This window comes from Mirounga angustirostris, unplaced genomic scaffold (assembly GCF_029215605.1).
Source record: "Mirounga angustirostris isolate CCGP_5_RB_7025 unplaced genomic scaffold, mMirAng1.0.hap1 SCAF_5, whole genome shotgun sequence".
Taxonomy (NCBI): domain Eukaryota; kingdom Metazoa; phylum Chordata; class Mammalia; order Carnivora; family Phocidae; genus Mirounga; species Mirounga angustirostris.
Genome location: NW_026991713.1, coordinates 3,246,105 through 3,270,187, shown reverse-complemented (window position 1 = coordinate 3,270,187; position 24,083 = coordinate 3,246,105). Strand labels below are relative to the sequence as shown.

The 24,083-nt window shown below is 53.2% G+C and overlaps 1 protein-coding gene across 4 annotated transcripts in view; it reads right to left on the bottom strand.

Annotated features, from left to right (window-relative positions):
• Nucleotides 1–24,083, bottom strand: part of CERK (ceramide kinase) — a 40,682-nt gene that overhangs the window by 11,074 nt on the left and 5,525 nt on the right. For 2 of the 4 annotated variants that reach the window (XM_054506703.2, XM_045875978.3), the window contains exons 2-6: nt 11,808–11,921; nt 11,362–11,484; nt 6,123–6,248; nt 4,458–4,521; nt 2,910–3,055 (exon numbers count right to left, since the gene is read on the bottom strand). In XM_054506703.2, the coding sequence (XP_054362678.1) occupies nt 2,910–3,055; nt 4,458–4,521; nt 6,123–6,248; nt 11,362–11,484; nt 11,808–11,921 (573 nt within the window). Of the gene's footprint in view, nt 1–2,909; nt 3,056–4,457; nt 4,522–6,122; nt 6,249–11,361; nt 11,485–11,807; nt 11,922–13,149; nt 13,351–24,083 lie in introns of all 4 variants that reach the window. The other 2 variants (XM_064590482.1, XM_064590481.1) reach the window with 2 other exon arrangements.

Below are 24,083 nucleotides of genomic sequence, written 5' to 3'. Positions count from 1 at the left end.
CTCTGCCTGCAGCTCCCCCTGCACCCCACCTCTTGCTCCCTGCTCACACCTCCTGGCCAGAGCCAGGCTCGTCCTGCCCTGGGGCCCCTGCAGGGGCCACTGCTGCCCAAAGGCAGGGCTGTCTTCACCGCACTCCAGGTCCTGGACCAGTGTCACCCCGAGAGGCCTCCCAGAGCACCGTGTCTGCAACGGCCTGCCCCCCCACCGCTTGGCTCTCTGCGTTCTGTACCCACAGTCGGCCTCCCTGCACCCTGGGGGCCCCGCCTCGCTCACTCTGGGGCCCACAGCGGGGCTGGGAAGCCTGTGTTGCGAGTGTGCGTGTTCACCAACTGAACGAGTGAGCTGCCCGAGCTCCAGGGAGCCTTCAGCCCGTGGCACCTTCCGTTTTGAAGGGGCCAGCCTGGTGCAGCCCGGGTACCCCCAAACACCGTCCCATCCTTTTAACTTTGAGTGCGCTTTCAACAGCTCATCCCTCGGATGTGACCTAACTCCCCGGGCATTTCCTCAGACATCTGTGTGGCCAAGGCTTTGACCAAGAGGAAGCCCCAGCTGGAAACGCAAAGTCTGGCTCAGACCAGGCGACAGGACGGGGTTCGGTGACCAAGTCCGCAGAGGCGCGCGGCTCTGGTGTGCCCACGGAAACAAGGACAGAGGCCCCCCTCCTTCTGTGCACTGGCTCCTTCCTCTAAATCCTCAAGTGGATGGGGCACCCGGGTGGCTCAGTCGTTAAGCGTCTGCCTTCGGCTCGGGTCGTGAACCCAGGGTCCTGGGATCGAGCCCGGCATTGGGCTCCCTGCTCTGCGGGAAGCCTCCTTCTCCCTCTCCCCCTGCCTGTGTTCCCTCTCTCGCTGTGTCTCTCTCTGTCAAATAAATAAATAAAATCTTAAAAAATAATAATAATAAATAAATATATCCTCAAGTGGAAAGAGACTAGAATTTATAAAGCATCGGCACCAGAGCAGTGATTTGGTCTCCGACACGCTCTGTCTCGGACCACCCCAGCCACCCCGAGGCTGCCACATACCGGCTAGACCCCCGCAGCGCTGGCCATCTACTTCCGAGTGCTGGCCCCAGGGCCCCCAAGGAGCCCCGTCTCCAGTCTCCATCAGAACTCTTGCCCCCACCCCGATGCCTCGTCTTCGTGCCCCCAGGTTACCAAGGCCAACATCATGGGGCCACCCTGCTGCCTCCTTCATCTTTACGGCTCCATCCGAGGCCTGTTGGCTCTGCTGCAAAGCTACGCCCGAGTCACACCGACCACTCGGCCACCGGCCCAAGCACCGACGTCCTCCCCGGGCGCGGGCAGCACTGCCCAGAACGGAGCGCGGGGGTGCTCTTCCAGCCCGTTCAGGTAACGCTGCCCACCAGCCTCTATGACATCCTCCCTCTCGAGCTGGGCCCTTGTGCGGGCCCCTCGGGGACTCCACTCCTGGCAGCCCCTGCCAGCCGGGCCCCTTTCCCGGGCACACAGCGCTGCCCCAGCTGACCCCCGGCACACCCACGTCCGTGCACGGCCGGCCGCTCACCGGTCGCCTCTCAGGAAGGGCCCTGGGCTCCCACCGAGAGAAGCCCCTCCTGGCCACTGTCCCTGAACCCATTTTCTCCAAGCATGCCGCCATGGAAAACCCTTCTGCGCCCACGTCTCCTGTGCGGTGGGGGCCTCCTGTGTGGGCAGAGGCCACGCCCATCTTGTCCTCTGCCGAAGCCCAGGGCCCGGAAGGCCCACAGCGCGCACCCCGCCCGTCCCCACGACCCTGCCGCGTGTGGGAGCCGCCGGGGCTCCCACGCTGCGCTTCTGAACATTAACAGCTCAGGGCTGTAAGCGTCAACGCTACTGTGGGCCAGCGGCCAGAGAAGACATCATGGAATAAAAAATAAATAAAATAAATAGGAAATAAATAGGAAAAAAATAAATAAATAGGAAAATAAAATTCATGTCGTCCAGAACAGAACACGTGCAAACTCAAAAGCCAAGAGCCTAACTTGGGAAAAAAGTTGTGAGCTGTAACCAACCAAGAATAAACACGTCTACTATATAAACGACATTATTCCGTCAGAAAAAGAGCCTTCTCCTGACTGTGGGGCGGGCCAGAGCGGTCCCTCGGGGGCCCTGTGACTGCTCATCCTGGCCCGTAAAGCGGCACCACGACGGCAAGGCCTTCACAGTGGTGGTAAATGACGTGACATGATGCGCCAGGTGGGATTTTTGCCCAGCCTGTATCACTGTCACCCAGGGGCAGACCCGGGGTGCTGGGCAGGGGCGCCTCCTCCCTGTGGCATCGAAGCAACAACGCACAGGCTTTCCTTAGCTCAACACGGTGGTTTTTCAAAGAACTAGGCACTTCCTACAGACACAATGAGCCAGGGGCGCCTGGGAGCTCAGTCCGTTGGGCGTCTGACTCTCGGTTTCCGCTCAGGTTGTGATCTCAGGGTCGTGGGATCGAGCCCCGCATTGGGCTCCAATCTTGGTGAGGAGGCAGCCGGAGATTCTCTCTCTCTCCCTCTGCCCCTCCTCCCCCCACCCCTCAAATAAATAAATAAATAAATCTGAAAAAAACAAAAAAAAAACAACACACTGAGCCAGACCTCTTTGGGACACAGCCCAGGAGCCCACGGGGTGAACAGGCCCTGGTCCCCATCCTCCCCATCTTATATAGGAAAGCACCCTGCCCCAGTGCGTGAGCCCCCCCACCAGCCCCCAGTCCCCCCACCCCTGCCGGCTGGTCAGTCCTTTGAGAGCAGACTGTCCCCTAGCTGCCGGCTTCTCAGCACCCGTGGGAAGCAGGACAGGACTGTCTCAACCAAGTCTGCACCCGTGTGGTGATAAAATCACCGTCTCAGCAACAAAATGAACCTGAAGGAAAACCAAGCTTGATGCCCCCAGGGAAGGGGGGAGGCGGCGCCCCTACCCGCAGGGATGATGCCAATCCTGAGCGGGCTGGGCACCAGCGCTGCCCTGGGCTGGTTCTGGTCCACGCCAGCGTTCCGCTGAGTCCTGCCGACCAGGCCGTGCAAGACCTCGCTGAACATGCCGTCTCCACCGACGCAGACGATTCTGCAGGGGGACATGGGCTGTTAGGGTCCCTCTGCTGTCCCCACAATCCCCCCACAATGCCGCACTCTCCCCTGGGGCCCCCCCGCTCCTCGCGGAGAATGCCCTCCTCCTCAGCCCGCAAGCCGGGTGCTTCCCTTCAGGCCACACTGCTAAGAAATAAGCCGACAAAAGCAGAACAGACCTCTCCCTCCACGGCCCTCCACCAGCCAGACTCCAGCAGGCAGCCCCGCGCCCTTAACCTTCATGCCGCCTGGACCCCAGGGGCCGACCCGCCCCGCCGAGACCTCAGCTCAGGCTGCACCACGGTCTCCAAACCCGACTGCAGCTCCTTATCTCACGGCTTGGTAACGTCACTGTCACTTGGGTTACGAGTCCCTGCGAGTGTCCTGTAGGATTCCATCACTGGGACCAGTCAGTTCTCCCCCAGACGTCCTGGAGACCATCCCTCTGTGTGTGTCGTCTGCCGCTGTCCAGCCGGCTTTGCCTACAGCTCCTGACCTCCCGCAGCCGTCCTGGGCCCGATCCCACATCAGTACTCGCCACACGGCCTTCAAAAGGGTCCTTCCAACACACCTGATCCTCAGCACCGGTCTGTGAGCCCCCCAGGTCCTCACCACTGAGGAGACAGCCGCCCTTCCCCAGGTCTCGAGCGCTCGTTCGCCAAGCACCTGCCACGCGCGAGGCCTGTGCCCGGAGCTGGGGGAGAGCTACGCACAGGGCCCAGGACGCTGGCCCTCCAGGGGCTGACGTGCCAGCAGAGACAGACACAGCGCAGACGCAGCCTCGCACGCAGCAGCCCCCTGTGTCCCACAGCCAAGCACGCACAGCTGGGGCCGACCAAGAGGAGACACCAGACACGCCCAAACTGAGGGGCACGACGGACACCTGGTCTGTACTCCCAAAACCTAAGCCACACCAAGAAAGGCTGAGGAGCGGCTCCAGATCTGAGACTAGAGTGCTCACGAGAGCCAGAGGGCTAGGCAGGTCTCCCGCTGTAAAGGAACAAGGGGACAACGGGCGGGCCCCGAACAGGGACAGCAAACATGTAAGAGCCTGGTGTCGTGTGGTTTCCCGCGTTATCATGGCATTTGGTTCTGTAAGAGAATAGCCTTATTTCTAGGAAACATGCACTCAACTATTTAGGGACAAAAGGGAATCATGTCCGTAACAGACTTTCAAATGATCCAGAGAAGATTCATAGGTAGGAAGACGGAAAAGGAAAGCGGCCAGTGGTTGTCTCTAAGTCGTAGAAGGGGGTGTGATGGAACTTTTCTGCTGTTTCTAATTTTCTCCGATGACAATTAGGAACAAAACTAAGGACAGGGAGTGAACAACACTAAGATGGGTAAAGCCTGATTAGCGTCCACTATGTAGGAGTCAAGATGAAAGGAACTGTACTCACCCATCGTATTTGTCTATGTTGATCTCATATAAACTCTCCTTGGCCTGGTTTGCTCGTTCAGTAACTGTGGGGAAGAATAACATTACGTTGTAGAGCTTACATTCAAATCTGAGAATCCAATTTAAAATAAAAAGCAAGCAAACACTTCCTTTCACATGAGGTCCTATAACATCTTCAGGAGGATTTCCTGCAAGAAGTCGTTCTTAAGGAGAGGGGACACTGACCTCAGTGGAAGATGACATGCTCAAGTTAAGATGTCACATACTTGGCATCTAATTGCCAACACATAGTAACTTTTTGGAAAGAGATTGTATCTTCTATTTTATAGTTTTTCCTTATTATTCCAGTTATGTTGAAAATTTTAATTAATTGGATTAAAATAAAACTTTAAAAAAATTAAACTTTAGAATATCCCAAGACATAAGGAAAAGAAAACGTGAGTCCACAGACTGTGTATTCAACGTAAGAAACAAAAACAGAACAGAAAAGCTACTCTGTGTGGAGTCTCATACCCCTGACTTCCCAGCATTTATCATAGCCACTTTTTTTCAATGAAAAGTTCTCTGGAAAGACCACGTTAAAGGTCCACGTGCTGTCCCTTCGGAATCACAGGGCACAACTGTAGCCCCATGTTTCCTGCCAGTGGGCGCTCACGTGGTTTCAATGTTTGCTATTATAAAATGTGGCCACGCACCTCTGTGCACATCACCCCGTACACCTGGTTGTCATCCTAGGAAAGCGTGAGAAAACTGGGATACTGGGCAAACATCCCACATTTTTAAGGCTCTTTGCCCACACTGCTGGTGCCCTTCAGAAATTGTGCAGACCTCAGAGCACGGGGTCGGGGGAGGAGAAGAGCGTCCCCGCGCCCTGCCCAGCTCCGAGAATTTGTGCTAAAAACCTGGTGCCACAAACACGGCGCCACATTACGTTTCTTCAGGTGTCACTTATTGGTGAAATCCTTTCTGGGCCTTATAAATTGCTTGTATCTCTTCTTGCAAGAATTTTCTGTCCCTGATCTTTACCCTTTCGTCTTCTTAGTGATTTTCTCGAATGCTTTTTTTTTTTAAAGATTTTATCTATTTGACAGAGAGAGACACAGCGAGAGAGGGAACACAAGCAGGGGGAGTGGGAGAGGGAGAAGCAGGCTTCTGCAGAGCAGGGAGCCCAATGCGGGGCTCGATCCCAGGACCCTGGGATCATGACCTGAGCCGAAGGCAGACACTTAGCGACTGAGCCACCCAGGCGCCCCTCGAGTGCTTTTTGTTTATGCTAAGACTTGGCTAGAAAAGTATACATTCTTTATTTTGTATTGCTCTCGTTCTGGTATATAAAACAACACATTTTGGGGCGCCTGGGTGGCTCAGTCGTTAAGCGTCTGCCTTCGGCTCAGGTTGTGATCCCAGGGTCCTGGGATCGAGCCCCACATCGGGCTCCCTGCTCAGCGGGAAGCCTGCTTCTCCCTCTCCCACTCCCCCTGCCTGTGTTCCCTCTCTTGCTGTGTCTCTCTGTCAGGTAAATAAATAAAATCTTAAAAAAAAAACAAAAAAAACAACACATTTTACTTTGTTTAAAATAACTTGTAAGATAAAAATCTTGTCTAGTGACCACACTTGTATCATTCTCACATTTACTCCTATATATTTAACAGAATTTATACCTTACCAATTATTTCGGTGGTGATGGAGGCTAATGTAAACAACGGTGCCACTTTCCTTTCGTAGATCCGCTTGCCTTGTCCTTTCCCTCCAAACGGATTAATAAACACCAGTAAATGCTTTGGTCTCGATGCTACAAAACAACAATGTGTAAATCACAGTGAATGCAACATATATCAACAGGAAGGGCTGTATTACTGAAGAAAATCTAATGACTATGGTTTGAGAACTCTGCTTAGTATTGCCTGAACAAAGTATCTTTAAGTTAAAGAACCGTGCTAAAGAGTTTCCTAATCTATGAAAAGAGAAAAGTGACAGCCTATCAGAATGGGCAGGAGCTTTGTGTATCTGCAAATCCCCAAAAATTCAGAATTCTGACCGAGACAGACACGGTCTCCTGATGAAGAGTCCTATAAAATGTGACTTCTGGAAAGTGAAGGAAGGTGAGTCTGCAGAGAACAAGAAGAAACAGATGTAAAGAAGGGCCCACTAGGGGAGACAGAGAGGATGGACAGATGGACAGACAGTGAGACACAGACAGGCCGTCAGCCCCTGGCTTCAGTCCCGTCCAGAGAGCCTCCTCACCTGGCTCACACCCATGTTTGTACAGCAACTCCCACCATTTTTGTTGGGGTCAGTTCAAATAGATTCTGACACTCAAAAACAAACAACTAACAAATCAATAAAAGTAGCAAAAAAGTATATACTCCAAAAAATGGAAAGCCTAAGGCCACACAAAATTCTGCACACAGAAGTTCACAACAGTACTGTTTGAGGCAGCCCCGAGAGAAAACACCCTACGTGTCCATCAGCTGGCTGCTGACACACAGATGCGGTCCAGCTACGCAATGGAATACTACTGGGCAATAAAAAAGCACAGACTGCTGGTATACTAACCAACGTGGATCCCTGTCAACGCCGTCACGTGGAGAGTCACAGCCCTACTCGAAAGGGCCCCCGTGATGTCATTCCATCTGCGTGGTGGCTGTCCCTGCACCAACAGAAGGATCACGAGAAAACTCTGGGGTGGTCTATGTCTCATATAGGGCTTTGGGCGACAACAGCTACGTGTATGCATGTTCCGATACCATTGATTTAAACTCACGATCTGTCCACTTCACCGTATGGGAATTCTAGCTCAGAACGGTACACAAATGTTGATCTCTAATTCATGAGATGCCCGCTGAAGTATTTAAAGTGCCCCATGTCTGTCACTTACTCTGAAACTCAGCAGAGATTACAATGAACTTAATGGACAGATACACAGATGCTGGCAAAGCAAAGCTCGCAATCCATGAACCACTGCACATCTATGCGGTGGGTATGTGCCTGTTTATTATACAATTCTAGCACTTTTTCTGGATGCTTGAAAACCTTCATGATAAAATACTGGGAGGAATGTACAGTAGAGAAAATCAACAAAGCCGAAAGTTGGTTCTTTAAAAAGACTCATAAAAATGGGGCACCTGGGTGGCTCAGTCGGTTGAGCGTCTGCCTTTGGCTCAGGTCATGATCCCAGGGTCCTGGAATCGAGTCCCGCATCGGGCTCTCTGCTCAGTGGGGAGCCTGCTTCTCCCTCTGCCTGCCTCCCTCTCTGACAAATAAATAAATAAAATCTTTCAAAAAGTAAAAGTAAAAAGATTCACTAAATTGACAATTCCCTAATAAAGATGCTACAGAACTAGGGAGAAGAGACAAATTACTAATTATCAGGAATGAGAAAGGGGACATTACCCCAGAGTCTGCACATATTACAAGGGAAGTGAAAGGACTTCTTAATAATGAATTTATAAACTTGGATGAATGGACAAATTTTCCCAAAAAATACAACTTACCAAACCTGGCAGAAGCAATAGAAAATCTGAATAGTCTGATATTTAATGAAGAAACTGAAGTCATTAATGAAAACCTTCTCACAAAGTAACCCCAGGCCCTGATGGTTTCACCAGTGAACCCTTCCAAGGACTCAGGGAAAACCACAGCCCCAGTGTCACGAAAACACTTCCACAGAACAGAAGGAAGGAGCACTTCTCATCTCCCTGCATGGGGCCACCAACGCTTGACAGCAAAACCAGTCAAGAGACTCACGCATGGCTCTGCTTCTCCCCTGAGCCAAGGTGTAGAAACCCTGAACAAAGTATCAGCAAGTCAACTCCAGAAAGATATAAAAAGAGATAGCGGGTCTTGTTCAAGTGGATTTCATAGGAATACAAAGACTTTTATACAAGAGAAACCAATGTCCTTAACACAGTAACTCAAAGAGAAGGCAATCACACGAGCACTCCAGAGATGCAGAAAAACCATTTATCAAACTTAACTATCAGCCCTGGTTTAAGAAAAAACAAAGTCTAGAAAGCTAGGAATTAGAAACGAACTTCCCTAATATGTTTTTTTCCCCTGACTTCTAAATTTTTATTATTTTTATCTTTTAAGTAATCTCTATGCCCATCATGGGGCTGAACTCACCACCCTAATATTAAGAGTCACCGGCTCTGCTGACTCAGCCAGCCAGATGACCCTTAATGTTTTTTTTTTTTTTAAATCTATTAAAAACCCAAGAAACATCATTCTTGACAGTGAAATCTTGGAAACTGCCCCGGAGAGCTGGACTGAGATGATCCTCCCCCCTGGGACCCACCCCAGGGGAGAAGTGTAAGAGAAATAAAAGAACTAAGATGAATGAAACAGGAATGCCATTATTCACAGGTGACACGATTCTGCTTAAAGCAAATCCAAAAGAATCATGAATCCATTAAAATTAATAAGTGAATTTAGCAAAGTCATTGGATACAAAGTGAAATTCAATCCAAGTTCGACACAGAAGCAAGAAGTGAAGGGCGCCTGGGTGGCTCAGTTGGTTAAGCGACTGCCTTCGGCTCAGGTCATGATCCTGGAGTCCCTGGATCGAGTCCCGCGTCGGGCTCCCTGCTCGGCAGGGAGTCTGCTTCTCCCTCTGACCCTCCCCCGTCTCATGTGCTCTCTCTCATTCTCTCTCTCTCAAATAAATAAATAAAATCTTTAAAAAAAAAAGAAGCAAGAAGTGAAGATCGGCATGGTGGTGTCAGCATGCGCGGGGTAAGGGCCGTCCTTCCCATCAGCCAGGCGGTCGAGCCCGGCCCTGTGTTTAAATGAGCCTTGACCACTCACCTTACACACAAAACCCAACTCCAAACGGACTGTAGGTCTAAACGTGAAAGATAAAGTTTTGAGGAGAAAATATCTTTAGGGCCCTGGACAAAGATGTCGAATAGGATCCAAAGTAACCATAGAGAAAAAAAAGAGAGAAATAGAACTACATTAAAATCGAGGACGTCTGTTCATCAGCAGACACCAGTAAGCGTAAAAAGGCAAACCACAGAACGAGAGAAGGTATCTATAATTCATAAATCCAATAAAAGATCTAGATCCACAATACGCAAAGAATATCTACATAACATGAAGAAAAGATAGACCACCCAACAGAAAAATGGACAAAAGACTTAAACAGACTCCTTACAAAAGAGGATTTCCAAGTGGCCCATAAACATAGGAACGTATTTCTCACCTCCAGTAGCTATCAGGGAAATGCAAATTAATACCCTAGCCCAAGACTCCCGACACCCATCAAAACAGCTACAACTTTCAGGGTGTGGAAAAGATGGGGGCAACCAGGACTCTGATGTTCTGCCAGGGGGACTGTTGCTGGCACCGCAGTCTGGAAGACGGTCTGATGGTGCCTACTGGAGTTGAACACATGCACGCCCCCCGCAGAAATTCCTCTCCCACGTACCCAGCCAAGAGAAAGGCCAGCGAGTGCCCAGCACGAGACATGCACCAGAATGTTCAGAACGGCATTGTCTGCTGGTGCCCACATCCAGGAGCTAGCCCAGTGACCTTCAACAGTAAAATGGAGAAATCCATGGTCGTAGGCGGGGGACCGTGCCACCAGCCCGGACGGGCAGCGGACACCATACACCCCAATGTGGGTTAGCCTCGCAAACATCAACGCTGAGCCAAAAAGCCAGACACAGGGGCTTCTGCAGTATAATCTGATGTCTACGAAGCACGAAATGAAGCTGGCAGTGATCGCCCCGCGGGGGAGCGACTGCGGGGGCTCGGGGGGCCCTGGGGGGCTGGCAGGGTTCTGGTTTGGGATCTGGATGCTGGTTACATGGGAGCGCTCGGTGTGTGAGCTCCTCGAGCCGCACGCGTGGGATGTGGGCGCTTCCCGGAGTCTGTGCTACTTCCGGGAGAATAAAACAGACAACACAGTTAGAGTTAAAATCACAGAGCAGCTGAACTAACAGAACCCTCGAATACTTGCAGATACAAGGGGCCTGGGGCAGCTGGTAACTGGAGGCTTTCGTACGAGTTCTGCAGAAAATAACCCCCCAGCTTTTAATAGGGGGCAGGTCCAGAGCCCTTCCTCTAGGAGTCTGAACCTACAGAATCAGCCCAAATCTAGAGACGCAAAGTCTCAAGAAAGCAACAGGTGGACGGGGCGGGGGGGAGGGGGGAGACACAGGAAAGGAGCCGGTGAGGAAGAGGAGGAAGTCTAGAGAAACAGGGGACAAGCAGGACAAAGCCCCCAGGGTGTGACACGTAAGGAACTGTCAGCGGACACGCGCCGCGTCCTGCAGGATGAGACGGTCAGATGCAGGAGGCTTCCCGGGGAGGAAGTCTCTCTGAAGCTCATATGTGGGCCATACCATCTTCAAATAAATTGTCCCTCACTTTTTTGATCCAGATGCCAAATTAACTTAAAAAGACCAAAAACCACCCCGCACCCACGCTCTTTGTATTCTGTGGTTAAACCCAGGAGCGAGTTGACCGGATTATGTATAGAGATTATAACCGGACAGCACGAAATAGGAGAGGGAGACAGACTCTCGTCGCCCAGCAACCCATCATCATTTCAGATGTCGGGGCCCACCCCCGATGTGGGAGGTGCGTCCCCACTACCTGGTTTACGCCCCGCATTCACCCGCAATGCAGGGATCACCATGCCCGCTGCCCGGAAACAGAACCGGGGCTCAGCAGGCCAAGGCACCCACGCCCTGGCTTGCGGCCGGTCAGGGAAGGCGCCCCGGCCCTGGGAGGCCACGTGGGGGGCGGCCCACGACACTGGGCTGCTCCTCTAGCTGGTATTTGGTCAGTTTTTAAGTCACACCGACCGACCACCACGCGGTTACAGGAAGCGGTGCCCGAGGTGGGGCAGCAGCTTCGGCGGCAGCGGCCTGGGCCTGGGGGCCCGCGAGCACACGTACTGAGCTTCGCCAGCAGCTCCTGGAGGGCCTGCAGCCACAGGTGACACAGAGGCTCCTCGGCACAGCAGAAGGTGACCTGCGCCCACTTCCAGCGGTGGCGGCGGGCTCTCTTCACGCAGTGCACTGCAAGACAGAGCGGGCCGTCAGGGCGCAGCCTCGCACCCACGCGCGCGCTCCCACCGCCTGGCCGGGGAGCCACTTCCAGGGCATTCGGAAAAAGACCTACTTCTCAGTCCTTTTAACCCATATAAAAAAGGAAAAACAAAGAAAGTAAGAAACGAGATGATCAAAACATTAACTAAAAGTCGGTCTTGGAAAAAATTACATAAGGCAGTTTCTAAAAGATAAAAAAAAGGAGACACTGAGCTTGTCAAACAAGTGACGAAAAAGTCGCCTTTTCACTGCGTGAAATCGGTGAAGACGGGGGAGGGAGTTCGCGCCCTCACCTGTGAAAGCGAAGGGCTTTTCCATCTTCTGCCATTTTCCGCTGCCGGAGCGTTTCCCGTGAGTGTCTGTTTCTTCTACGGTGATGATCTCAGAAATAGGCACAGAGCAAGCATCTGTAAAGACCACATCCTCACATCAGATGAATTTCATAGAATTCATGTGAGTACAAGAAGTCCATCCCAAAAGGCTGGGACCATTCTGCTTTAATATTCTCATTAGGCATCCCAAAGTACAAAGAAAATCATATGCAATTTTTAAATTCAGAGCTAAATACATTTGGGAAACTCAATGTTATCAGAAGATGGGACCGTTTATCCAACAGAGTCACCAAATGTAGACTGCCAACTTTTCAAATCATCTGCTCAGCTGACTTTTCCAGGCCAGCTACCGTGCTAAATTTGGGCAAAGATGTTTAAGACACTGTCTGTCCTTAGTCTGGCTCAGGAATCCAAGTGGGAAGGAAGAACATGGCGAGCCTTGGGACAGGCAGGACCCAGGACCGCGTGTGCCCCGGAGAGTCAGGGCCCCACCGAGGCGGAGGCCAGGGGAGGGCAGGGGCTCTGGGAAGGCCTGGGGTTCCCGTCAGATGTGGGAAGCCCTGCATGGGCCTGGGGGCGGACAGCGGCCCATGTTGTCCACTGCGGGAAGCCCAGGAGGAGGCCACTCCGCGGAGCTGCCCGGATGGCAGAGGCAAGCCGGGCCCCAACACGGCTGGGGGCCAGGAAGCGGAGACCAGGGCAGCGAGCCCCCGTCTGCACAGGCCACATTCTGGAAGCGTGTCCGCGAACTGCTGTTAGGATTTCCGATCTATTTTTACATAGAAGAGCATTGTAAGCTGTGGTTTGGTCCCAGGTTGGCTGTAAGACCTGCCATGGAGCTGAAGTGCTCTGCTTCAGTAACAGCTCGTAGAAACCCCTGCTCTGGCACCTTGGCAGCCTCACATGGTCTGGAGGTCACCACCTGCGGAGGTCACCTAGGACCCAGATGGGCATGGGCCTCCAGGGAGCCTTGGCAGGCGGGGAGGGGACGGTGCCCAACGGGGTCAGACTGGCCAGGAGCAAGGGGAAGGGATACTCTTCCAGAGGAACCAGAAGTGGGCTTCAGAGGACAGCGTGGGCTCCGGCGCACCGGGGTGGGGGGAAGTCTGGGGGGTGCGGCTCGGGGCCCTCAGGGAAGCCGGTCACCGAGGGCTCCCTCCAGGGCACCCTGCCTTCTCCTCCCGTAGCAGCCTCTGCTCAGGGCGGCCACGTGGGCTCCCCGCCACCAGCCCCCATCCCACAGCCTGCCCCCCCACATCCTCCTCGATTCGTGGGGCACCGGCCTGCCTCCTCGGAGCCGCACCGAGTCCGCACCAGCGTTTCCTGGCCCTCCGCCCGGTCTCCTGGGGAAGAGCTGTCCGGTGTCTGCGTCTGGGGCACCGAGCAGGGCCAGGATGAGTCAGGGATCCGCCTCAGGATCACACGCTCACACGGTGACCTCAGACCCCGAGAATAAATGTCAGGATCTCCCGCACCCCTGGGCAATCGGTACACTTGGGCCTGTCTGATAAGAAACAGCCAGGAGGTTATTACGATAAGCTAAGTGCGCACAATAATTAGGAGTGATATGCTTCTCAATATTCAAACAAAACGACGGACTACTTTAAGAAACTGCATGAGAGACGAACACAATAGTCATATGACGCCATTAAATTAGTAGAAGTTACACATGACTCACGGGATAACCCACTTAAGAGAGTCTACAAATTAGTAATTCCTAATCTTGCTAATTTGGTTTGACAGACTCGAAGAACCGAACGAGGACGCGTGAGATGTCAGGAGGCCTCACGCCCTGCTCCCCAGTGCCGCGCCCAGTGCTGTGGTCCCCCCGAGTCCTGCACGCAGGCTCACCCGTGACATCGCATGCGGCCAGGACCACATCCTGAGAGCCCTGCAGCCCCCGCTCACTGGGGTCCCCACCGGGCGCTGGACGCCATTCCTGCCGCTGAGGGAGTGCGTGGAGGCGATGTTGGGGTGACAATGCACAGGAAGGGTGCGCAGTGAGGGGCTGGAGGGGGGGCTCAGGGTCTGAGCAGAGACGGCAATGAGGCTGGGACAAGCCGCTCAGAAGCTGGCCTGGCAGAGAAGCAGAAGCCGAGGGAGGGACGGGGTGGAAGCATGGGACGGAGGGACGGAGGCTTGTGACTTCGAGGCTGATGGAGCTTTCACGCGGGTGAGCTCAGGGGGCTCCGGGCAGAGGGAGGCCTGGGCTGACGCGGGTCTGCTCCTGCGTAACCGAAATTTGGGGGACAGGACAGGGGACACGACAAGGGAGGGACTCTGGGATGAAGCTTCGTGTCTTCCGCTACAGTCAGCCTACCCAGAGCGTCCTCTATCCTTGGCTGAGAACAAGACAAACCCATGGAAGCAGGACGTGCTACTTCCCATGTGCAGGAAGGCAGAGAACTGTCTTCTCTAAAGAAGGATCGAGATGAGCAGGGAAGCAAAAATCTCTACTATCTGAAGAATGTCAGGAAGAGAATGCCGGGTCTGGCCTGGGGGCTGCCCTCGCAGGAGCACAGGAAGCTTGATGGACGGGGACAAAGACGGGGACAGGAGGACGGGGACTCGGATGGGGACGGGGATACAGATGGGGACACGGATGCGGAGGCTTCAGGGCCGGGCACTCCTTTCTTTTCTAGTTCACTGCACGTGTGCAAATCATGAGCAGAAGGCCCTATCTGTCAAAACTCTCCTCTCTAATTAGGAGGCAAAGAACTCCACCAAGAATCTGAGGAGCCAGACAGCAAGCCCCTGCAGGACACAGAACATGTTACCCGGCTTCCATCAGTCTCCTCCGAGGCCAGGGTCTGGGGGCAGCAGCGGGGACCGCGTGAGGTCCTCCGAGGGTAAAGTGCAACCGCCCTGTGCCCGCCTCCTCGTGCTGGCCTGAGGGGCCTCCGGGAAGGACGGCGTGTGTCGTGTGAACACGCCAAGCACAAGCAGGAACAACAGTACATTAGTGCATGCACAGAAAACGGAGGAGTGTCTTGCAGAGAGTTAACAGTGGAATTTGGAGGCACTTCCGTTTCCTACACGATATTAGCACTTCTCTGTCATTTGCCTGCATTTTGCATGACCTTGCACTGCGTGTGAGACTAGGAAAAAAAGAAGGGTCTTCTGGAAAAGAGCAGGCAGGGACATGAGAGGTCAGATGTCCTGTCGTGAGGAAAGGTTACTTCCAGGCCACACTGGACCTGGCTGGTGGCCACGTTGTTGGACAGGGCACCCCAGACGAGGACGCGGGGGCCCAGGGCACATGCCGGTCCGTCCTGCAGGCTGCCCCCCGCCCAGCCCCGCCATCAGGGGAGCAGTCGCCCTGACCGGGGCCAGAGTCTGTACTTTCCTTGCTGACGCACCACGCATCTTTCCGGTGAAATCACCCTCGGATCTTACTCCTCATCACTGCCTTCTTCGAGCTGATCGCGGCCCCGTCTGCACAGGGAGCAGCGGCCAAGGCTCACGGGAGTCACCTATCACTTTATAAAAGTAACAACCTGACACCTCTTTTTAAAAACCTCCTAGTGCAGTACGCGTCTGGACCAGATAAGTTTTTCCAACGGACAGAAAGACGCTGCAAACCACAAAACTCCCCGAGACCGGGGCTTCTCACCGGAACCAAGGGCACCTCTTCGTGGTGGGGCCATCCTGGCCGTTGCTGGATTTGGGCAGCATCCCTGGGCTCCAGCCACGAATGCCGGGGGCACCCCAACATTGCCGGACACCGGCCAGTGTCTCCTGGGGGCACCGTCCCCAGCAGAGGACCACTGCCCTAGGGGATCACTGTGCTTAGCAACCTGTTCTTTACACAGAAAACACAGAAGGAAACTAAGGCCGGTCTTGGGGGCGCAGGGGAAAGGTGGGTGTCCTACACGTGTGTGCGTCTGCCTCACACCCAACCTTCTATATCTGAACCTATCTTTTCTGGTTTGCTGCCCCTTTCCAGAAGCTTCCTTCCCTGCTGATCCCCAGCCTGCAAAGAGTGCTCCATCCTCGTGCTCATTTGCCCAGCTACCCAGGAGTCCTGCCTGACTCCTTCCCTGCCTCAGGGTGGCTCCTAGCCTGACCCCCCCGCCCCCCGAATGCACAAAGATACAAATGTGGATGTGGCATCGCTGTTTGAACCTTTCGTGGGGACATCCCGCCGCTCACCACGCAGGTTAATCAACACCCCAGGCCCGGGGGCTGGGGGGCTGTCCGAGCCCCTCCCACCACCCACCTTCCTGGCAAAGCCTGCAGGCCCCAGTGCGCTGTCAGCCGCCCCCGGACCTCCCCGGTTCTTGTCCCGGCGCCCGCGCGCTGCCCCGAAACGGCCAACACTCTGAACAACTATCGGAATAAATAAGCACCGATGCGTCCAGCAGAACTTGGAGATTTTCATCCAGAGTTCAGCCAAATCATGAAACAGCCTTGTAGGAATGGCACGGTGTTACCAGTACGTTCGTAAAACCTCTCTACGATACTCAGTTACTACACGGAAATGATCTTTTTAGTGGTGATGTAAAACTTCCTGGTCCATCGGGGTGACCGCCACCCCCCTAGCAGGACAGACGGGGGGCGCGACCTGACCCGGCTGCTGGCGGCCGGCCACGACCGCATGACAGTCCTCCCGGTCCCTGCTCCGGGGCTGTAGGAAAGAGGAAGTGGTCTTGTGCCCTCTCCTCTCGGCTCAGATAAGATCGCACGAGTCCGCAGCCGCCTGGGCGCCCGGGAGGGCCAGCTCTTCCCAACTCAGGGACGGTTCCCAGGCTGGTAGAGCCCTGCCTCCGCGGGTGGGTTTGAATGGGGTGCCATGGGGGGGGTCTCCTCACAAGATTAGAGAGAACAATGGATGCATCATATGTCCCGAGTGCCACCTGACCCCCTCCCAGCAGCCTGTCTGCCAACACAGACCACCCTGCCCGTTCTTCCTGCTCCGAAGGCCCCGTGGGAACTCTCCGGGCTCTGCGTGCTCGCATGTGTGTGTGTGTTCGTGTGCATGCGTGCATGTGCATTTGTGTGTGCGCGTGTGCGTGTTCATGTGCGTGTGTTCGTGTGCATGTGTGCACGTGTGTGCGCAGGTGCGTGTTCTTGTGCATGTCTGCATGCGCGTGTGCATGTGTGTTCGTGTGCATGTGTGCACATGTGCGTGTTCGTGTGCATGTGTGCGTGCGTGCACATGTGTGTGCGTGTGCGCATGTGTGCACGTGTGCGTGTTCGTGTGCATTGTGCATGCGTGTGCGTGCGTATGCGTGCATGTGCGTGTTCATGTGCATGTGTGCACATGTATCTGTGCATGTGTGCATGTGCATGTTCATGTGCATGTGTGTGTGCATGTGCGCACGTGTGTGCACACGTGCGTGCGTATGTGCGTGTGTGCATGTGTGTTTGTGTGTGTGCGCGCATGTGCATGTGTTTGCACGTGCGCGCATGTGCGTGTTCATGTGCATGTGTGCGCGCGTGTGCATGTGTGCACGTGTATGTGTGCATGTGTGTGCATGTGTGCGCGCGTATGTGTTCATGTGCGTGTGCACATGTGCGTGTGCATGTGTGCACGTGTATGTGTGTGTGCACGTGCGTGTTCGTGTGCATGTGCCCACGTGTGTGCGCATGTGTTTGTATGCATGCACGTGCGTGCGTGCACGTGCATGTTTGTGTGCATGTGTGCGCATACGTGTGCATGTGCGCATGTGCGTGTTTGTGCGTGCGTGTGCATGTGCACGCAGCCGGGCGAGGGCAAAACACTGCCCCGCCGCATGATCCAGGTAGAGCGGACCCTGCTGGGAGGTCACCTGTGCATCACCCTGACCTCTGGCCCTCACTGTCCACCTGCTCTCCACCCCGGGGGACGCTGGGCTGTCACACACACACACAGGACTTGCTCTACGGGACACACTGTGGCTTTGGCCACCTCGTGCCACCAGCCCAGCTCCGTCCCTTCACTAGAGCGTCCCCAGGCCTCCTCGCCTTGGCTCACCTCACAGCCTCGTGCTTCAGAGGGTGACAGAATGTCCCACAAAACCATCAAGAAAACTGACCCACTCATGAGGCTTTGACATAACTTCCACGAAGATATTTTCCTGTCTCCTCACACTGAACTTCCCAAGAACGTGTTGCTATGCCACCAGACAAAAAAGTTTTAAACAGAGGACGCACTCTCAGGGCCTGCTACAGGCCCCGAGTGGGAGAGGGAGAAGCATGCTTCCCCCGGAGCAGGGAGCCCGATGCGGAACACCTGAGCTCAGGGCCGTGAGCAGCAACTCAAAGCCTGGCATTTGAGAAGATGTCTACACCTGCCAGATGAGTCGGTGAAGCTCCAGGAGTTAGCATCCCATCCTGGGCTTGGCCCAACCAACATGCTGAGCCAGTCTTAGATACTTAGGAAACGCATCGTCCTGCACTGACAGAAGCGCGCACGCGACCTCACGTGTGTGCAGGGGTAGAAGGCAGACACACCTCTACCTGGTTCCCCCCACAGGGGCCCTGCACGCACCTCGGGGAATGCTGGAGACCTCCCCCTAGCTGTTCTTTCTCTTCAGGCTGCTATGGTTGCAGTTATTTCTGGTCTTGAAAAGACTTGATTTGGAATCCAGTAGAAACAGACTGTTTTATTGCCCTCTACAGATATTACAGATTTTGAGAAACAGATGTTCAGGCGAAGTTGGTCATAAACACAGAACTAAAGAGAGGCTTGTATTAACGACCACAGACTCTCCCTCCACTTCCAGAGTCAGAGTATTTAAAAAGAAAAACAGTCTAAGTACAGGAAGAGCTATTTGTGTTCAGAGTAAAATGGGGAGACAGGGTGGTGGGTCCTGACACCCAGACGGTCACTGCCAGTTTCTGGGCAGGGAGCGCCCAGGGCAGCGCTGGGTTTGAAGACACAGCCCAGGAACGAGGTAGGGGAATCACAACCGTGTGAGGCAAACACACGTGTTCTGCTACAACTGTTTTCTTCCTTTCGTCCTCCCCATACCTGGAACAAGATACAGCCATCCGTCCAGCATCGTCAGGATGTGGGCCCTAGTCTAGTTTAGGGTCACGTTGTCGAAGTTTGGGATTGAAATTTTAAGTAGCATCAACTTTTGTAATGCAGTAAAAACTGAGCCAATTCAAAATAAAGTGGGGCGCCTGGGTGGCTCAGTCGTTAAGCGGGTGCCTTCGGCTCAGGTCATGATCCCAGGGTCCTGGGATCGAGCCCTGCATCGGGCTCCCTGCTCCGCGGGAAGCCTGCTTCTCCCTCTCCCACTCCCCCTGCTTGTGTTCCCTCTCTCTCTGTGTCTCTGTCAAATAAATAAAATCTTTAAAGAAAAAAAAAAAAGAAAGAAAAATACAGGAGAAGAGGCACATGTTCAACCAAATGAGAAAAAGAAAACCACACATTTTGAATACTTATTTGATATTTTTATTTTATACTATTAAACATGTTATAAACCAATCTCGAGATAGGATACTCACTCCTCATCGACAATAAATTCTACCTCTCATCTAACGCATTACGAATTCCAAAGTAGCATGGAATGAACTGATCGGGTTTTACTGGTTTACAGGTTTACGTGTGTAACGCACACATAACTTGTGGGATGTCAAGTCCGTTCTACTCAGACTCACATGGAGACCGCCACTGTCCCTCAGACAGACCGCCAGACACACACACACACCCAGGGTCTCCCCCATTTTCCAGCCCAAACTCTGCCCGCTCAGCACCCCCACCACCAGCGCCCCTGCCTTGTCCGTGATCACTGGGCACACGCACACACAGGCACACACCCAGCCGCTGTTCTGCCTCCCTGCTAGGTCACAGAGCCCCGAGGATGGGCCTGCCTCTGTGTGTCCCCACAGGTCACCGCCTCACGGGGGCCTGGCGCGCTCCCGCTGTGGGATGCATGTAATAGCAGTAACAATCCCAGCCGTTGTGAGCGCAGGTCTGTGCTAAATTTATAAGTGCAGATAATCCTCACGACGATGCGAGGGTAAGTATGATCCTCGCCTTACAGATGGACTCAACAGGAGACTTCACACATCCCCACTTCTCTGGGAAGTCAGACAACTCGTCCAAGCCCCAGACGGTGAGCGGCAGGCCCAGAATTGACTTTGGCAAATCGACTAAAACACGTTCCTCTCCACCGTCCCTGCCCTGCCCGCACCTGGTCCCGAAGGGCCCCCACCTCAACCCTAGGGCCTGAGACAGGCCACAAGGGGTGCACGTGAACAGCCACAAACCATTCAGAAATTGGTGAAAAGATTTTTTTTTAAACAATAATCAGGCAGCAAGTACAGCACAGAGTCAGAGTATTTAAAAAGAAAAACAGTCTAAGTACAGGAAGAGCTATTTGTGTTCAGAGTAAAATGGGGAGACGGGGTGGTGGGTCCTGACACCCAGATGGTCACTGCCAGTTTCTGGGCAGGGAGCGCCTGTATCTTTAATTTTGAAGGACTTAAACTTTCATTTGTAAGAATATCCTTATAAATACTGCACTAGGGTAGGTCATTTTGTTAGGTTTTGTGCGTTTTATAAAGAATCCTTCTTCTTAGAATGCAGCTCACGTGAGCCAGACGTGTGGCTGCCACCAGTCTCCCCCCGCTCTCCCTAGCAGACCTCAGCCGGACTTAGACACGCCTCTGTGTGTTCGCACGGTGACGTCTTGTAATAACAATAAAGCAATCCATTTTAAGGGCCACTGGTACTGGTTCAAATATTACAATTAATGCAAACTCAGAAAAATGTTCTCATGTAATAAAGTCCTTCCCCAAAATGGTCTGAAATGTTGCAACCAAATCTCAGCTGAAAGTGCGAGCGCTTTGCTGACAACGGGTACACTTCCCCTGTGCTCCCCTTCACGAGGAGGGGGACTTGTGCTGCCCAGCAGTTAACCCCCCGATAAAGGTGAGGACCGAATGGCCACCACAGTCCAGCAAAGCCACAGGTGATGCCTGGGAGACCCTGCAGCAATCTGGGCAGAGCCAGCCAGGGACAGCTGCACGCGCTCTGCCTTCTGCTGTCTCCCTTGTCACGTCTGTGCTGTATGCCCTTCTGTGCGTGTCATGACCTGCTCAGACTGAACTTGCTCCACAATCATGACTCAGATGAGAAACAGTGCCTGCCGACAATCAGCTTTCCTGCTCCAAGTTCCTGGACGAACCTGAGTGCCCACAGCGGCCTCGTGTCCAACAGGAGAGGGACTTAGTATGTCATGAGGATGGTACATGCGCATGAGTACACACACACACACACACACACAAATCGGCTGGGGTCAAGACGGTTGGAGAATGCCACTCCGCAGGGCCCCCAAAGACACCCAGGAGGCCTGACACGGGACCAGAACAAAAACACAATCAAGGGCACAGTTCTGTTCAACAACACAATGTCACACACCAGAGCCCTGTGCAGGAAGGAGGAGATGGGGCAGGACAGGATTGGACTGATGCACACCCCCTTCCCGCACCCAGTGGTGTGGCCTGATGTGCTGGGTCAAAGTCTGAGCCTTCTGTGTGCTCAGGAGGCAGGTGATGGTAAGGAAAAAAGAAGACGGAGATTTAAAAACATGATTCAACCATATGTGGTCTAAATTCACTTCAAATCTAACAATGGAACAGGTAGAAAGTAAAAGGATGGAAAAGACATGTCACACAAACATTAATCAGAAGAAAGCAAGAGTTCGGGTGCCTGGGTGGTCAGTTGGTTAAGCTTCTGACTCTTGATTTCAGCTCAGGTCATGATCTCAGGGTCGTGAGATCGAGCCCCTCGTCAGGCTCTGCACTTAGCTCAGAGTCTGCTTGAGATTCTCTCTCTCCCTCTCATTCTGTCCCTCCCCCTCCACTTGTGTATGTGTGTTTATGTGTGCGTGTTTGCTCTCTCTGGAAGGAAGGAAGGAAGGAAGGAAGGAAGGAAGGAAGGAAGGAAGGGAGGAAGGGAGGGAGGGAGGGAGAAAGAGTGGCTTGTTAACAGATAAAGCAGTCCTCAGAACAAAGAAAGCTACCAGAGACAGAGACGGACATTACGTAATGAAAAAGGGTGAACCCCAAGTGAAGCCATAGCAATCCTGAACATGTATGCATCAAACAACAGAGCAGGAAAATACATAAAGCAAAAATTTATAGAACTACAAGGCAAAATAGAGAAGTCCACAATTATAGTTGGAGACTTCAATAATCAATAGAACAAGTACACAGATCAACAAGGACATTAAGAACCAACACCATCATCAGCCAACAGGATCCATCACATTTCTCCAAGAACAACAGGATACACACTCTATCAAGTGACTATGAGACATATACCACTATAGGCTACATCAGTTCAACACATTCCTTCTGTTCTTAAGTTACTTCACACTCTGGGGGATGTAGAGACAGGTTTGTGTGAAACTGGTCAGAGAGAAAGGAATTGGACCAATTCTGATGCCTGAGCCCCAGTCTGCAAATGGATATGCTATCCCTCAGAGGGAGGATGGGCTTTCTGCTTACAGACCAGTGCATGATGGGACCAGAACCTAAATGGGTGTGTTTCCCAAATTGCAGTGTCAGTTTTTCCAGATGACCAGATTTGTTTGCTTGCTTGTTTTGAAGGTCAAAATATTTTTAGTCATCTGGATTAGCTGCTTTTACAATACATCACATGGTTATTCCCTCTTCACAAATAATGATTTAGAACAGGGTCAGCAAGTTGCAGGCCAAACCTAGCCAGCTGTCTGCTTTTATAAATAAAGTTTTATTGGCACACAGACACATGAATTCATTTACATACTGTCTGTAGCTGCTTTTATGCTAAAACAGCAGAGTTGAGGAATTGTGACCCACAAAGCCTAAAATATTTGCTATCTGGCCCTTTAAGAAAATGTTTGGAGGCACGTCTTAGAGTAACAGATAGAAGTTAACCTTGAATAACCTCAGAAAAATCACAATGTTTCTGACCATGCTGGGCTACGGCTAAATCAGGGAATCTGATAATAACGGTGGCAGGTGGCAAGTGCCCGAGGCAGCACCACAGGAGTGTCTACTCTTTCCGGCATCTGCTAAGACCGCAGAGGCTGAGCGCCTCTTCCTACAAGGGCTCTTACCCAAATCTGGAGAGGTTCTCTTCTTTTCTGGAAAAGGTAGATAGGATTGCCATTTATTCCCCATTCAGATGTACTGAGATTTCTCCCTATCAGAACATGCAGGTCAGAGCTTTATATAATCTGACGATCTGCATTACTTGCGGCTTCAGAATGGGGTATTAGTAAGACTTCCACGGGTCACGTCAGATGAGCGTTTGGTACGCGGCACTTTAGGATCTGCGGTGTTACTCTTTGGGACCCTGGAGAATTTGTGGGCTTTGCACAAACTAGTCACTCCTGATGGTTTCAAACCCACGCCCCTTCAGAGAAAAGCAAGGGTGCTTCACAGCAAACAGAGCAAGAGATCCCTGGACGCCCCTCCCACCGCCTTCCCCTGCAGGGGCTGTGGGACCTGCAATGCCTCATGCCCTCTCCCCTCGCTGCTTGATGGGGGAGCTCCGGAGAATGGGGACGAGCTGACACTGGAGCCTGCCCTCCGAGAGAATGCAGGGTAGAGAAGACAAATACATACAAAAATTTAAAAAGCAAAAGTCACAACACAAAGCAGAGAGAAAGAGAGCTATACAAAACTCAGAGGAAGAAGGCTGCTGAAGGGCAAAGCCCCAGCAGGGCTGAACCTGGAAGGAGGGTAGGATTCGAACCTGGGACAGGAGGAAAAGCGTCTGGCAGGGAAGCCGCGCTGAATCAGAAGGCAGCAGGTGGGGCGGCTACCATGGGTCCAGATCACGGAGGCTGAGTGCGAGCCACGCACCTGCAACAGGACGCCTGTGGGGCCAGCGAGCGGCGCGTGTGGAAGAACTTTCTAGCAGAGCCTCAGTGCCGCTGCACCCAGCAGGCTCCTTCCTGCACGGGGCCACTCTAGAAGGGCTCAGGGTGCTCTCCGGAATTCTGATCCCACAACCAAGGTTCAGCCATCACAGGACTGCTCTGAGGAGGCGACAGAGAAGGAGAAAGACGGAAAGGGGAGGCCCAGAGGCGGGCGGTGGCAGAAGGCATCGGAAGCCGTGTGCGGAGAAGGAGAAGCATGTGCGCGGGGGATGGCGACAAGAGGCGTGCGCCGTGACCCGGGGGCAGGACGCGGGAGAAGCAGAGGCGGCGGGAGGCACCCAGGCCCAGGAGCGAAGCAGAGAAGCCGCTGCTGAGCGGTCTGAGCCACTGGCCGAATCCAGTGCGGAATTGGGTGTCGTTCGAGACTTGG